The 16,817-nt window shown below is 52.8% G+C and overlaps 1 protein-coding gene across 3 annotated transcripts in view; it reads right to left on the reverse strand.

Annotated features, from left to right (window-relative positions):
* RGL1 (ral guanine nucleotide dissociation stimulator like 1) overlaps nt 1-16,817 on the reverse strand; it is a 115,348-nt gene that overhangs the window by 12,197 nt on the left and 86,334 nt on the right. For all 3 annotated transcript variants that reach the window (XM_049776450.1, XM_049776448.1, XM_049776449.1), the window contains 7 exons: nt 14,085-14,159; nt 9,045-9,229; nt 7,161-7,303; nt 6,451-6,666; nt 2,803-2,906; nt 2,139-2,223; nt 1,731-1,820 (listed from right to left, as the gene is read on the reverse strand). In XM_049776450.1, the coding sequence (XP_049632407.1) occupies nt 1,731-1,820; nt 2,139-2,223; nt 2,803-2,906; nt 6,451-6,666; nt 7,161-7,303; nt 9,045-9,229; nt 14,085-14,159 (898 nt within the window). The remainder of the gene's footprint in view (nt 1-1,730; nt 1,821-2,138; nt 2,224-2,802; nt 2,907-6,450; nt 6,667-7,160; nt 7,304-9,044; nt 9,230-14,084; nt 14,160-16,817) is intronic.

Raw genomic sequence — 16,817 nt, forward strand, 5'->3', positions numbered from 1 at the left:
CACAGGATTAAGGTCTAGGGACAGCTTGCAGAGAGCAGAGAACATGGACAGAAGGGCCAAGGGGGATCCTGGACCATCACACTCTTTCCCCAAGGGGGGCCAGTGGGGCACCCTCACCTGTCCCATCACCGGGAAAGGTAGAGAACCAACCAGGCAGCCAATGGCCATACCATGGGCTGGGGAGGCCAGACAATGGCTGGGCTGAGCCTGGAGCTGGCAAGGCTGGAAGTCAGAGAGGGGTTCAGAGGCAGGTACTAGATCAGCTGTAGCCTCTGTCACTGTCTGAGAAGGGAATTCTTGAAGGCTGAGTTGTTCTAAGGCTTAGAGTCTAAGTTCTCAGACATTGTGTTCTAAGGTTTTAGATTCTGTTTTCAGACTCCAAGTCCTAAGAATTTAGATTTTCAGTTCTCAGGTATTAAATACTAAATTCTAAGACTCTAAGTTCTTAGAAAAGTTCTTGCACTGAAGTTCTAAAAACCAAAGTCCTAATTTCATAGACATAAGTTCTAAGGTCCAGACTCTAGGCTGTAGTTCTTGGTTCAAAGCGCTCAAGAAAGTTCTCTGACAAGCCACTATAAGACATTTGACCAGGGCTTCTCCTGAGCCCCCCCACTGAAAGTCCCTGAGGCCCCCTCAGAGGCTCCCAGAAGGCAGATGGCTGAGCAGTATTGGCCTGCAGGTGCCCCCGTGCTTCACCCTGGCACCATGTGGTCCCCACTGAGCACTGTTGGCATTAGCAGCCCGGATGTGGGTCTCCCCACACACAAATGATAATACTCAGGGGCTGCCTTGTTTTCACTCCCATGGCAGCATGTCCCTAAGCTCAGGCCCCACAGGCAGCCCCCCCTCCCTCTGTGGGCGGGTTCAATCTCTGTCTTTCCCAATACGCCTCTGCACAGCACGGGGCAGCAAGTGGCTCCCAGGGCCCTTACCCCAAAACTCCAATTCAAGTGGCAGGAGCCTATCTGGTCTCCATGCCCTGCTCTGCCGCAAGGATCTTGGACAAACCCACTGCGCCTCCCCCAATCGGGCCAAGACCCGGCTTTCAGCTCTGTCTTCGGGGCAGCAGCCAGGGCATGATGGCGAGACTGTCCCATCTGGAACAGGCTGAGCACACGAGTCTCCTGGGAAAACAGAGACAGGAGTCTCAGGTTCAGTAAGCAGCAGCTCTGGGCGCAAGTGCCGTGTGTGTGTGTGTGCTGTGTGTGTGTGTGTGTGTGTGGGTGTGTGCGTGGAGGCCCGTGTGTGTGTATGTGTGTGTTTGAGTGTGAGCCTGTATGAATGTGTTTGTGTGTGTGTTTGAGTGTGATAGCCGTGTGTGTGTGTGTGTTTGAGTGTGAGCCTGTATGAGTTTGAACATGTGTGTGTGTCCATTTCTGTTTGTGTGTGTTTATGTGTGTATGCATGTGTGTGCAGACATGTGCTATCGTATGAGTGTGATAAGAGTGTGTATGTATGCTTAGGTTCCTGGCAGAGTTCTCTTGCCTCCAGCATGGGTGCACAGGGTGACCCTGAGCTCACTGGTGCAAACAGGGGCTCTTGAAAGAGGGTCACAGCCAGCAACAGTGGTGCAATGATCCCACTGAATCTTACAGTAGCCAGGAGACCCCTATACACACTGGGGCTGCAGAGACTACAGGGGGGAAGCAAGGGGTCTTCAGATGCTCCTAAATACCCTCAAAATCCCAGACACCCCCCCAGATACCCAGATCCCCTGGCCCTCAACCCACCATGTCTTTCTGCAGCTGCAAGCGCCTCTGTGTCCGCTTCTGGTTCTCCTTCACGCTGCTGTCCAGGTTAGCGAACTTGGACGTTCCCTCCTGCCAGGCACAGTCTAGGGTCAGGCCTAGTAGCTGGTATGTGCAGGAAGAGAGCGGGGTGCAGCAGGACCAGGACCCCCCCATAGGCCCAACACTATCAACCTTCAGTTGAGGGGGGTAACTCAAGCACCAGGCATCACCATTCTGTACCCCAGACCATGTCCAGGAGTCACACCCAATGAGGGGCACACCTCTGTGCTTGGTGTCCCATGCCTGTGCCAGCTCCCCATGGGCCCCAGTGCCAAGGAGGGAGGGAGACCCCAAGACTAAGCTCTGCTCCTGGTGGGAGTTCAGGGTTTCCCCCACGGGGCCTCTCACCTTCATCAGCAGCTCCCGGCTGGTCAGGTGATTATTATGGTCTGAGAAGATGTCGGAGAGCTCCTCGAACATCTGAATTCGGTCCCTGGGGGCACAGGGTTGGGTCACAAGAGGGTATTCCCTACAGCAGGGAGGACTCTGGAGAGCCCTTTCAGAAAGAGACTAGGTGGGGCTGGGCCATGGGTGCCCCTGGATGCACTAAGAGGGCCATACCACAACTCTCAGAGAATATAGGGGAAAGCGGACCAGGGCTGGGCTGCTCTGATCCTGGAGCTGATGGTATTGGTTCTGCATAGTGGGGCACTCAGAGCTTCTCAAGGTTTAACCAGAACCCCAACATATCTCCCAGGACTGCCTCTGATCCACAAAATTACAACCTAAGAGCAAAGACCCAGTAGGGCTTGCACCGTCCCTCACCACCTCCCCTCTAGCGAACAACAGAGGGAATCAGCCATGGGGTGCAGGAGGAAGAAGTGGGGTATTTGCTGGCACCGCCTCCCTTTGCATCAACCCCCCAAAGCCGTCTACTCATGGGATCCCAGGGACCAGGATTCTGCTTTTCGTTTATTTTCTACTTTTTTTTTTGGCCCACTGAGTCCGAAAGCTCATTAAGATGGATATACAAGACAAGGGATCAGATGCTTGGGGTCCTGCGGGGACTCACTTGGGCAGGGCGGCCCATGTCTTCTTAAGCCGGTAGATGGAATTGGACTGGAGAGCAGAAACGATGGCCCGTAAGGAGGAAAAATTCTTCAAGATTCTGCATTCCTGGTGGGAAATGAGGGAAACAGAGTGAGTGGGTCTGGGGAGGCGATGCTATCCTGTCCCTCCACACTCTCCACCTCTGGCCTGTCCCCACCTCCAGGTCCACTACAGCCAGGCGTCCTGGTCCCCCTCAGGCAGGTCCTACTTGGTCCTACTTGGCCCAGTGTGAACGGCACTTCTGAGCCAGATCCTGACCCCATCCCTGGGACCCCCAACTGGGTTGCCTTAATTCTTTTTCCAGGTGCTATTATTCTTGCTCCAGCTTCTGCCCTGGCACAAACACAGAAAGTGTGCAATGCTGAGTGTAGGAGACATGTGTGTGGCTGCCCAAAGCTCCGGGGGACCCTAAAACTACAGATAAGGAGGCTGTATCTGAGAGCTTGCAACTTGAAGAGATGAGCCCAGTGGGGCCCAGAGTGGAGGGAAGTGGCAGGAGATCCCACTACCCAAGGGCATGTTTATTTGCTCCCCAAATGGCTTGCACTCCCCTGTGCAGGATTTGAGGACACCTGGAGTGTCCAAAGTCTCCCAAATAACCTGAGTTCAGGCCTTGGAGCTACTTTAGAAAGATTGGGGGGGGGGGTGGTGAGGGGGTTACGGTGCATCCGGCTTCAGTTCCCAGGGCAGGGAGAGCACAGTGGCCCAAGTGAGGGGCCCCATGTGAGCCTCGGGAAGGATGATGGGGAGTGACTGGGATCCAAGCGAGGTGTTCCAGCTCCCAACACCAGGCAGCCCTGATCCAAGGAAACTAGGCCTGGAGTGCACAAGGCTGGCAAGAGTGGCCACCTATAGATGGATCCCCAATACTCCATCTGGGCCCCATGAGCCCAGAGTCAGTAGTCACCCCCAAGTGACCACTAACTGCAGCTCAAACTTCCCTACCAGGAGAAGGAAAACCAGCACCTGGAAAAGCAACTTCTCAGAACTTCTCTGAACGCCCCCCAACACTGGAACAGGCACTTTTGTTTTGATTTGGGGCCACAGCTGGTGGCATGCAGGGATTTCTGCTGGTTCTGCACTAAGAAATCGCTCCTGGCAGGCTTGGGGGACCATATGGGATGCTGGGAATCAAATCCAGGTTCGATTCCCAGCATCCCATCCCAGGAAGGCATGCAAGGCAAAAGCCCTACTGCTTTTCTCCAGGCCCCAATAGGCACTTTCTAAAGAAGGTCATCACTGCTGAGAGAGGAAGAAGGACAGAGACAGAAAAACAGGGAGGGAGCATGAGTATGTAAGAGAGAAGCAGAGATGCAAAATGTCTGTCTGTGTGTGTGTGTGTGTGTGTGTGTGTGTGTGTGTGTGTGTGTGTGTGTGTGTGAGAGAGAGGGGGGGGAGCGGGAGGGAGGGAAAGAGAGAAAATGAGAGGGAGGGAGGGAAGGAGAGAGCGAGAAATAAAAAGACAGAGATGGGGAGAAGTAGAGAAAAACAAAGGGAGGATAGAAGAGTGTGTGTTCCTGTATTTGTAGTGTGTGTCTGAGAGTGTGTGGGAGTATATGAGTGTGTGAGAATATGAATGCATATGAATGTATGAATGTGTGAGTGAGTGAGAGAGAGAAAGAATCCATGGGGGAGGGAGGCTGCGTATAGAACCCCAGCACCCAGAGCACAGTTCAAAAAAGGTTCAGAATCCAAAATTTACGTTCGCAACCCTCAGGAAACTTGCAATAAATAAAGGAACCCGGGCCCTGCTATTTCATGCAAATCCTCGCAGACATATGGAAGCCATCACAGACGGACAGAGCTCGCTCTGGGCTCACAGCAAATGAAAGGCATCTGGCCCCATTTCTGAAAAGGGGGGACCTTCCAGGGAGGGGAGGGGAACACCAGAAAGATGCAAGGAAGCCGGCTCGGGGCAGTAGCTAGTTTTCCAAACATTCTCTCGGCAGGAATGGCCGGTAATGAATGCGGAAAAAGTGAATTCAATCTGGTCAGGAAGTGGCCTGGGGTCCTGTTAGTTTTTATTGTCATGAGACACAGCTTCAAGAGCAGAACCTAATCGAGAGCAAGAAGGGGCTGATGTAGTTTTCCCTTCTGGTTTAGAGCTGCACCCTGTGGTGCTCAGGGCAGGGCTGGTGGGGAAAAGGACACTGCATTTCGGGGAACAGAACGCCAGCCAAAGGCAAAGCCAACAGGCGTGGTCTGTGGCCCTGGTCTGGCTTGACACATGGTGTTTAAGCATGTACGCTGTAATTCTGACTCGACTTTGAATTATTCAAGGATGTGGAAGAGACCAGATTTATCCCTCATGGAATTCTTCCTGTCTCGTAAATGCACAATTCACATTTCATTTGGTCCAAAGCCAATAGACTTGGGTCCAGCACACAGAAATTCTAAGCACTGAGTAGACAGTGAATCAATCTTTGTGTTTGTTTAGGTTTTTTGTTGTTGTTTTATTTTTCCTTCCCTTTTGGAGACACAGAGTAAAATATAAAGGCTACATCATTTATGGAAAGAACTATTTCCTTCCCATTCCGACACAGAGGAACCCCACAACAGTGGATTTTTATTTGTCTTGGGGTCAAACCCAGGAGGGGTTACTCCTGGCTGTACATTCAGGAATCATTCCTGGCAGGTTGCAAGACCCTATGGGGACTGAACCAGGTCGGCTGCATGCAAGGCAAATACCTTCCCCCTGTGCTTTGGCTCTGGCCTCCCCCAATTGCTTCTATATATGAATAAGCTCCCTCCAATCCTGACCCTTCTTGGTGCTTCTCACTACATCCCACCCTCTGTGTGTACCAAAAGCTCTGGGGAAACCTCCCTGACACAAGCCAAGACAGATCACGTGATTCTATGATGGCCTTGAAAATACTAGAGATAGGCAGGTGCTGGGCCCTCTTTCATGGCCAAAAAAATAACAAAATAGTCGAATCCCCTTCAACCTAGATTAACTTATTTTTCAAGTCACTTAAGGTGTGTCCTGGCTTCCGTCCTGGGATGGTGTGTCCCCTAAATCCCAGCACCCTGCCTGGCTCTGCTCTACAGTGGGGCCCCTTGGAATCCAACCTTCTATGTCCCCTCAGAACAGCATGGACTCACAGGCCAGCATGCTTGATGGGTTAGGCCAAGCCCCGATGTGAATCACAGAGCGAGATTTGCTGAGGAGTGAAGACACGTGGGTGTCCTGAGGGGTGCAGGTGGCCCTCCTTTTGGGTAGGCAGCATGTGATGGGGGCCATGTACAGGAAGGAGGAGCAAACACTCCATATTTTAAGATAAACATGTAGGAGTTCCATGTAAGGTGGGCAATATGTCTTTCTCACTTTAGAAAAACCACTATGGCAGTGACATAATCAGCCACAGGCCTCCCATCCAGCCATAGAACCACTCAGAAGCCAAGGACCCACCTGAAAGAGGCAGCTCAGTCTATGGCCAGGTGCCAGCCAAGGCCCAAGTGCTCCAAGCAAGACAATAATGAGCAGCTGTGTATATGGCCTGAAGATTCACCCAAGACCCTGACCTAGGTCCCTCTACAAATTGCTCCCCCAAGCCCCACTGGGACAAGGCGCCCTCTGCCCACCACAAACACACACCCAGAACCACCATACATGTGCTATGTTGATCCACTTCTCCAGGATCCGGGTTCTCTGCTGTGTCTTGAGCTCTCGGCTGCCAAGTGTGGTGCTGACCACGCACTTGGTGAGGGCATTGAATTGCGCAATAGTAGCCCGGATGGTGGGTGCCAGGTGCTTGTTCTCCTTCTTGTCCCGCCGAGACCAGACACAGCCCAGGCAATGGTGAGGCACCACCTTCTTGAACAGTTGCTGTGGGAAGAAGCAGGGGGCAGACCTCAGATCCTTGCAGGAACCAAGGCCTTTTCCCAGGCACCTGGCCCCAGCATCGGGGCCCAGCCCATTGCAGGAGCATTAAAGGATCAGGACAACCCATCTGGGGGCCAGAGCGACAGCATAGTGAAGAGGTGCCTGCCTGTCACACAGTTGGATCCAGGTTTGATATCTAACACCCCATAGAGTCCCATGAGCCCATGAGGAGTGATCCCTGAGCAAAGAGCCAGGAGTCAGCCCTGAGAGTGACCCCCAAATTAAGAAAAGGAAAAGCCCATCTGGTCTCCCATCTGGTCAATGGGTCCCACAGAACCCACAACCCCAGAGACTACATCATATCCCAAATATTTTGATGGGTCTTCAAGGTGGGAAATCAGACCAACCTCAGCTTCTACAGCCTCCTGAAGTCCCCAAAGCTCAGCAACCCCAACCATACCCTGTGCCCTCCTGGCCGCCCCCTGGCGCAGACCTACCGCATCCATGTACGTCAGCTGCTCAGCTACCAGGTCCTCGGAGAAGCAAGTGAACTCGGCTGGTCCAGACACCTCCAGCTCCTCCTCCTCATCCAGGCTGCAGGCTGAGGGGCTGGGCCCATCTGGTGGAATGGGGAGACCAGCTGTGAGCAAGAAGGAGATCATGGCATGCAGGGCCCCACAGGCTGGAAGAGACCTCAGCTCCACTGACAGGGTTCAGCAGCCTTGGCAGAAACAGAATCAGGGCCAGGGCAGTGGCATTGGGCTATTGGGGTCCCCTCCTCTGGGACTACCTCCCCAGTTCAGAATCCTAAGTCATGCTGCAACCCAGCTCCAGAGCACATAGGGTTGAGGGAGGAGAAAGTGAAGAAGGTCCCAAGAAGCCCCCAGATTAGGTGCCTGAAGTCTGAATCCCCCAATCGGGCTTGATTCCTCCAAGTCAGGGCTCCTAGGCTCTGGAGGGTCTGCTACATGGAGGAGCCTGAGCTGGGGACAGCCCATAAGAGTCAGGGCCAGATAGGAACAGATAAATGCCCATGATAGACCTCAGCCCTGTAATCTCACTGCTGGGCCATGATGTCATAGCTGGCCTATGACAGCATCACCCATGATGTCATTGTTAGACTATGATGTTATCTCTGAATCATGCTATCATCACCAGTGCATTATATAACTAGTTAGGCTAAAATGTCACTGCTTGGCCATGATAACATTAATAATCCATGACATCATATCTGACCCATCATATCATTAGCCTGTGACATCATTGCCAGCCCCTGCCATTGCTGCCAGTCTGGGGCCACTGCTGACTGTGACCACACCATATCTCTCCCCAGATGCTGCTCTGAAGAGCTTGGGTATCCCAACCCCACCCAAGGCAGTATCCCTTCTAATGGCTGCTAAATTAATTACTACCTCTCTCTACAAGGTGAGGTGAGCTGCCCTAGAAAGTGGGGTATGGGAAGCCCCTCTTGATCTCCCATCCTCAGATAACCAAGTTTCTTTCCCTCTATTGGAAAAGCCCCTTCCTGTAGCTTCTGCCAGCAGGAAACTGAGCCAGATCCACAATAAGGGCCCCCTCTGTGCTTTTGAGGACAGACAGGAGCACGGGCCTCCTGGTTTCTGGAACATCCCTCTCTTCAGTAAAGAACTAAGGAGCCTTTAGGGAAGGGTCCCACAAGCCTTTTCCAGAGCAACAGAGAAAGCTTAGGGAGCTGGGGTACTGCAAGAAGGGGGCCCTTAGGGTAGGGGTAGGGACTCTGGCATTGCAGGGATGAGTCCTCGAGTGAGAGTGGCACCTCTTCTCCCTCTCCCTCTGCTCTCCCCTCTCCTCTCTCCCTCCTCTACTCTCTTTCCCTCTGCCCCTTTACCTCCCTCTCTCCTTCTCCTTCTCACCCTGGCTCCCTCATTTTCTCTGCCTCCCTCTCCCCCTTCTTTCTCTTTCTCTCTTCCTATCTTCCCCCTCCCTCCCTCTCTCGCTGCTTCTTTCTCCCTCCTTCCCCCTCTCTGCAAACTAGTACCTTTATGATCTTCCCCTCAGATGTTCCTGGGGGGGGGGGGGGCAGGTGCTGGCTCTCACTCAGGACCCATGAACCATTTCAGGGTCCCCAGTGACCCAGCAGCCATAGCAGGGAGGGCAGCAAGAGAGGTGACATAAGCCCCCACCCATGCCATGCCCACCTGTTGAACTTCCCCTGAAACCCTGGAAAGAGACACTCAGTGCCCCAGCCAACACCAGAGCCCACGATGTATGGTTCCTGCATGGAAGGAGGCCCCTCCCAACTCCTACTTCAGTCCCCTGCAGGAACTAGGAGCACAGTAGCAAGACTCAACCCTCTCAAGTCTCTCAGGACCCCCTCCCCTGCATGGCTCCTTGCCACTCACTGTCCGTGTCCACCTCCTGCTTCTGAAACTGCTCCAGCAGGTTCTGTGCCCTTCGTTCTGGGTCAGAGCCAGGCATGGCGCCCTGCAGGTACCCCAGAAGCTTGTGCAAACAGGGGAAGCCCGGGGGCTCCCAGAAGTCCTCAGCGCATTGGTCTAGCCAGGCCCGCAGGATGGAGGCGATGGCACTGCCAAGGGAAGAGACAGTCAGTCAGGCCCCCCCATCAGCTCAGCAGCGGGTGACAAGACTGTTACAGAAATAGGATGTTTTGCCCCAGTAAAACAAGACCTTGGAAACAATCCATATCCTTAGTCTTTGGTCTCTCTCAGATGGATGGAAAGAGAAGTGGAAGTCCCACCTGCTTTCAGAAAACTAGAACTAGAGGGACTCGGGGTCCCTGAAAACACGAGGAAGTGAAAGTTCCTGCTGCCAACTCTTCCCGTAGGCCCCATCATCTCCTCTGGATCCCTCAGTTCACACCTGATCCACACTGAAGTGAGCTCTGGGTCTGGAACCCCACTCAGCCTGGCGCTGCCTCCTTCCCCACCCAACCCAAACCCACACCAGGAGGGAAGAGGATTTCAGTGCGTGCATGGCCCCCAGGATTCTGTTCTATGCACAAGGACCATGAGCACAGCACTCGGAGTCACGGGGAACATAGGAGGCCCTAACATCCACACACATCATGCCCACATGGGTGGCCCCCTTTTGTGTGTCAGGACTGCAGCACTACATACTTCAGCACTAATGACTCCAGCAGTGACAAATACCTAGCATTAATAAATACTCCGGCATGGAATGCCCTGTCACTAATATTCCATCATGAAATGCTCCCACACTAACTGCTGGCATGAAATTCTGTGGTAATAATAACAACATGAAATGCTCCACTGCATTTACTAATAAATACCCACACACTAAATATCTGGCATGGAACGTCCCAGCACTAATACCCCAGTATGAAATGCTCTGGGCACGAGTACTCAAGTACTAAAACAAAATGTTCCAGTACTAATACCCCACCCAGCACAAAATGCTCTGGCACTGCTACTCCCACACAGGTACTAGTGCTGGGGCATTAGGTCCAGCCACACTGATGATGCACTCAAAACTGGAGGAAGGAGAGTCCTCACTACACAACTATCATTTCCAAAAATGTGTCCCCCACATTTTGGGGGCTCAGGCATCTGCACCTACCTCCCCAGCCCCAGCACTGGGGGTTTGGCTCTGCCAGGTATCTGGCCTCAGACACCCAAAGTCCAGTGAGAGATGCCAGAAACTGGGCCCAACATGCCTTGCTTGGCTGCCCACAATGTGTAGTTTCCAAAAAAAAAAAAAAAAAAAAAAACAACCAAACAATGAAACAAACACAAACCCTTATTTGTTGAAAAAGTCAAAAAGGGGCGAGGGGGGAAGGGGGGAGAAAGAGAGGGGGGGGGGAGAGAGAGAGAGAGAGAAGAGAGGGAAAGGGAGAGAAAGAGGGAGAGGGGGAGAGAGAGAGAGAGAGAGAGAGAGAGAGAGAGAGAGAGAGAGAGAGAGAGAACATGCGTGAGCAAATGCAAAATGTGGACTCTGGCCACCCATTCCCACGACCCCTCCAGGACTGTGCTCTGTGCATGCACGTGTCTGTTGCACATCACGTGCTGCCTCTGAGGCTTCACATGGACTTACCCCTCCCCCACTGCATGGGTCGTCAAGGGGCCCTCCCCATCGAGCCATGGGGTCACCTCCTTGGCCTACCAAAGGCATGTTTGCCTGGGACAGAGGCTGCACCCAGCCGCATCCCTGCACACCCACATTTCCAGAGCAGCCACTGAACCCACCTCCCTGCAGAACTGAGGCTTGGGGAGATGTGGGTTGCAAGGCTAAAATACTACCCAGCTGGGAGCTGCTCTTTGTAATGCAGTAGGGGGGCAGTGTTCTTCCTTCCAGGGGACCCCTAAGGCTTTGCTACAACCCAAGCTATAAAATTTGCTAGAAAAGTCGTCAGCACCCTAGTAGCAAGCAGTGCAGGGGAGCAATCTTGATCCCCCAGATTGCCTATAACCCCAGCCCTGCGTGGGTGTCACATTGAACAGGTCCACAGGCTGCAGAAAGGAGGATTTAAAGTCGCATCTGTGAGCAGTGTAGACAGGGCTAATTAGGGTCCCACTGCCTAGACATGGACACCCAATCTCAGATTCACCCTACTACTTGCATTGGGCCACAGGCACTGGATTGGCCAAAGGGAGGCCTTAAAAAGAGAATGAAGTTCAAAGGGAGTGGGGGACAAAATGACATGGTGTGGCATCAGACAATCTCATTTCCCATCCCTGTTTCCATTCCCCATCCTGGGCCTTCTCAGTGCTCTGCAGCTGGCCCAGCTGAAGGCCAGGAGGATCCCAAACCATGCACCACATCGGTCCCTGGAGGCTGCGACCAAACATGGACACTGGGACCCACAGTCACAAGTCATTTTACCATGCAGGCTGAGGGCAGGGGGACCCCAGTGTCTCTGACCACACCCCAGTACAGGCCAGAAGAGCAGAACAGACAAAAGGACACAGACATTTGTGTGGCCAGTGAGGGAAGGAGACAAATCGTGAGCACAACACACACAAGGACACACACAGACATGCCACATGCAAACACACATAATCCCCTCCACAAACACAGAAACACACGGGCACATCCACAAATCATACATATGAACACTACAACCCTCACATACTATATGCCAACCCACACACTTACATAAACCTCCCACAAACACACAAAAACTCCCACATAAGCACACACCTAAATCTCACATGCATACATTAGCATATGCATACATAGAAACACAACCATACACATAAAAACTCCCATAAACCCCACATGAACACGCACATACATAAATGTAACATGTATACACACATATACACTACACACATATATGCGCACACACTCCACGATGGCATCAGGCACTGTGGTGACTGTCCCCTCAGGGCACCTGTGTCCCCGGAGCAGACGAAAAGGAAGAGCCCAGATTGACTGACATGGGACCTGGACACGATAGGATGAGAAGGAATTGAGTCACACAAACCCAGGGCTGGGAAAGTGGGGCAGGAAAATGAACACAGCGGGGTCTTGAGACCTTTATCCTCGGGTTCTGGCAGCTGAGATGGGATGTCCCGTGCAGAAGGCAGTGGTGACAAGCACCGGAACCGGACCTAGGGCTGCCTCCTCAGCCACCCCCACCCCTCCAAGCTGACCTTCCTCCTTCCTTCCCCAGGAAACACCCAACTTCCTCATTTCTAGCAGCAGCTGGGGACCTCGCCCGGGATTTCATTCACCAAATGAAACCACAAAGGATGGAAAAGCAGAGTACAATAAGCCCAATGAAAGGGTGTCTGCACCCCTTGTGGCCGCCCCTTACACCCTATATTCCTTCCCTATGAATGATCTCACATATATGGGTGTAGAGAATAATGGGGAGAGGAAATGTAATGGAGTAAAGGGGGAGGTCAAGGGCACCCTGGACCCAAGCTTAGGGAGAAGGACAGAGCAGGAAAGAAACCAAGGGGAAAGGAAGAAGGTGAGGAAGAGGTCCAGGGTCCTGGTTATCCTGTGGGGTAGCTACACCCAAAGCACAGACTCCACAACTCTGACAAAGGGAGATCTGAACTGCAACCACCAAGCTTTGTAATGTGCCTGTTAAGGGGGCAGGTAGGTTTGAGGGGGATTGGGGTATGGGAACACTGGAGGAGGGAGTCGATATAGGGCGGCCTTGGTGTGGAAATATTATATGCCTTCAACACAGCTATCAGTAACTTTGTAAATCACCATTCTTTAGTTAAAAAAAATATTTTAAAAAGATGTCCTGTGAACATTCTGTGTACATTCTTATGACCGTACCCTATGTCCATCCTCTATGACCATCCCCTCTATTCTGTGTCCATCCCTCCACCCATACCTATGAACACTCCTCCTCTTATCTCCACACACACCCTTCATTCACCCCTATGACCATCATCCTTATGAATTTTCCCTACAAACATTCCCTACATAGATCCTAGCCCATCCCTATCTTCTATGACCAACCCTCTCCAGCGTTCCCCTCTGCTCTCCCCATGAGCATTCCTCATGTCCCTCCCTAGAAGATTCTGGTGGATGAATCATGGGGAACAAGGCAGGCCTGAAGGCATGGGGGAACATGACCCAACCCAACCCAGATTGACCCTGCCTGCGGCAAGGTCTGGGTCTCAGAACAAGGCTCCAGGGGGGCCTCCGGACAACCCTGAACAGTGAGAGCAGCCACCAGGCTCTTCTCTTCAATGGCAGCAGCACCAGGGCTGGCCTGGACTGCCTGAGGGAAAAGTAAAGACAAGTCCAGGTGGGGTGTTGCTTGTTTCTTTCACATAGAAAACTGGGGGTAGACAATCATGCCTCCTCCTTTCCAAATCACTGGGAACTTCAGGCTTCACAGAATATGTCCCACTCCTGCTCCCTCAGTATGTTTCACCAAGATTCCCATACACACTTTTGTCTCTTGTTTGTTTGTTTGTTTGTTTTTCTGTCAAGGGAGCCACACTTAGCAGTGCTTAGAGGTCATCAGGGCCCCAGCAGGGGATGCCAGGCCTCCCCCAAGCAAGCCTTCAGTCCAGCCCTCTGAATTGCCCCTGCCCCATTGCTAGAGGCCTCTGAAGACAGCATTACTGTCCCGTGTCACTAGAAAACCACTCACTTTTGTTGGCGAATAATCTGTCATCTCTTTCCTTGATCTAATTCTTAAGACATAGTCCCTCCTTTCATTCCAGAGCCTTCCATTCTACTTTGGTCTTGTTTTGCTTTTGGGTATGCTCAGGGCTTACTCCTGGCTCTGAGTTCAGGGATCATTTCCGGGGAGTGGATTTGGTACCAGGGGATCAGAGATCCATAAAGGGTGGACACATGCAAAGCAGGCTCCCTTCCCACTAGACTATCTCTCCAGTCCTGTATCCAGACAGTCAGACAAAGACAAACAGGAAGACAGGCAGACACAGACAGATACAGACAAATATAGACAGACGGGTTGTACTCACTTCCTGACAGCTGTCCTGCTCTCCGCTGAGCTGGGGCTCCCGTCGGCATCATGCGGGCTCGTCAGGTCCCCATACCTGCCCAGACAGAGCAGACAGACAGATGGGCCATCAGCCTGGGCCCTGTAGTGCCCCATCTCCACACCACCAGATCAACCAGCTAGGAGGACGTGAGCCCTGAAGAGACTGCACAGACCTTAGAGCAGTAATCCCTCCTGAGGGCACCTGCAGGCAGCTGTCTGGAGCCTTAGCTCTACTCTGGGGAGAGGGAGCAGCAGGAAACTGTGAATCTGGGCACAGAGCATCCCAGGGGTCCTGAGGTCAGCATAACACCCCCACAGCACATGAGGCTGGGGGAAAATGGAAGGACAGACACGGCATCTCAGAGGCTTGGGTGGGAGACACAGCCTGGGAGCACAGATATGGGGCCCAGCACACTCAGTACCAGGGCCCTGGCCCCAGCACACTGGATACTGATACTGGAGCCCAGGCCTACCACACAAGACACCAGGACACAGCATCTGTTGGCAGTCCCCAGAACTGACATTCTGGATGTGTGTAGAGTTGGAGACCAGACAGGGTTAAGGTGTTTCCTGGCGCACAGCCCACCCCAGCTTTCTCCAGCATCATCTAGGGTCCTCCTGGCTGGCCAGGAATGATCCCTGAGCACAGATCCAGGAGTAAGCCTTGTCTTGAACACAGCTGGGTGTAGCTACAAACCCCAAGCATAAAACCAAGTCAATAAAAAGAAGCATTTGCATTTCATCACATGTTCGTTCGACAGCACCAGGGCAGACCAGCCAGCACATAAAGATGGAAGAGAGTAGACACCTGTGAGTCCCCACGGCCCACACACATGGACAAATGGATGAACGGATGGACAGACATCTGCAAGTCCTCATGGTCCACACATATGGACAGATGGAGAGATGTCTGTAAGTCCCGATGGCCCGAGTACATGGACAGATGGATGTCTGTGAGTCCTCACAGCCAGCACACATCCCAGTGAACAAATCGCCCCTGGTGACTTCCACAGGTACCTGTGGGCAGTGAGTGGGCTGATGGCACGGCTGGGACCCCACGTTCAGGACCCACTGGAGAGTCTTGAGAATGAACACTGAAAAGAAAACTCTGTTCTGTGTGCTCCCATATGCTCCCCCACCTGCTCCTCCACAAGCTCCTACATATGCTCCTCCACCCACTCCCCCACCCACTCTCCACATCTCCCACATGTACTCACATATTTGCTCCCCTATCTACTCCTTCAAATGCCCCCCAAAATATGCCTGAAAATGCATGTAACACAGTGACACACAAGGCGCTCCTCTCACTGTGCTCCTCCATGATGAGCTATACTGCACTGATTCTATGTGTGCGAGAAGGAGGACTGGGGAATGAGGCCACCCATTCCCCCAAGACACAGCAAGCAAGTGGGTAGAGATCCACAGCCTGCTGAGGAGACTCTGAAGCCTTGTTGTGCCCCAGATCACTGACCTCAGCTGACTTGAAGCTCAAACCCTTGCACTTCTTGGAGACCTTTCAGCCAGGAAGTCACACTATGGTCTGCATCCCCAGCGAGATTCCTGGCATAGGGCAGGGCTCTCTGGTCTGTCCAGGTTCTGGCCATGGACACAGAGCAGGAGCAACCCCCTTCACACTCTGCCTGAGAGCAGGTGGTGGAGCAAGGCCAGATAAGCCGGACAGGGATCTGGGAGGTGGATCCTGGGTACCCTCAGAAGTCAGAGGTAGGCAGCAAGAAGGGGGAGGCTGAAGTTCAGGGAAGGCTGAGTGAGGATGTGACAATGAGGGAGGTTCCCAGGAAGGTCTGGGGCAGTGAAAGTGACTCAATTATTCTGAGGGTAGGAGAAAACAGTGTAAAGGCCCTGAGGCAGCTAGGCAGAGGGGAGAAACAAGGAATAGAAGGATCTGGGGAGGCTGAGGGACTGAAAATTGGGTTTCTGTGCTTTTAAGCTCCTTCCTGGGGTTCAATAGCACCCCTTCCCCCCAAACCTAGACATTTACCTACTCTTTTTTTTTTTTGTTTTTGGGCCACACCTGGCGGTGCTCAGGGGTTACTCCTGGCTGTCTGCTCAGAAATAGCTCCTGGCAGGCACGGGGGACCATATGGGACACCGGGATTCGAACCAACCACCTTTGGTCCTGGATAGGCTGCTTGCAAGGCAAACACCGCTGTGCTATCTCTCCGGGCCCCATTTACCTACTCTTACCCCAACAAACCATGACCACTCTGGCCTCTACCAAGAATCAAAGCCAGGTCAGGAGAGAAGAAGCAACTCTCTGGGGCTGAGGAAGGGGCAGTGGAGGAAGGAGGCTGGGACCTCATTTGCGGTTCGGTGGTGGAGGGGGAGGGAAGGCACCAAAAGCACTTTTTTAATTAGTGATTTCTGATTAGTAAGTTTCACTTACATGCTTTTATTGGGGGGGGGCGGGGCACACCCAGCAGTGCTCAGGGATTAGTCCTGGTGAGGCTCCGGTACCATATGGGATTCCCTGATCTTACTGCTCCAGACCCCCCAGGTTCTTTTAATAGACAGGTCTGTGTAGGGTTGGTGAGTGGAAAAATTCTCAGCATCCTGGACTGGAACTCAGCTAAGCTGTTTACAAGCTGTGGTTTAAGCCCAGACTCAAGGGGGAAGCTATATTCGGGGCTGGTGCTCTGGGGGACCAGAGGAGGACCCCTTTACCATGGGGAGGTGCTCTGTGGAGGACCCACCC

The sequence above is a fragment of the Suncus etruscus genome, chromosome 7, assembly GCF_024139225.1.
Source record: "Suncus etruscus isolate mSunEtr1 chromosome 7, mSunEtr1.pri.cur, whole genome shotgun sequence".
Lineage (NCBI taxonomy): Eukaryota > Metazoa > Chordata > Mammalia > Eulipotyphla > Soricidae > Suncus > Suncus etruscus.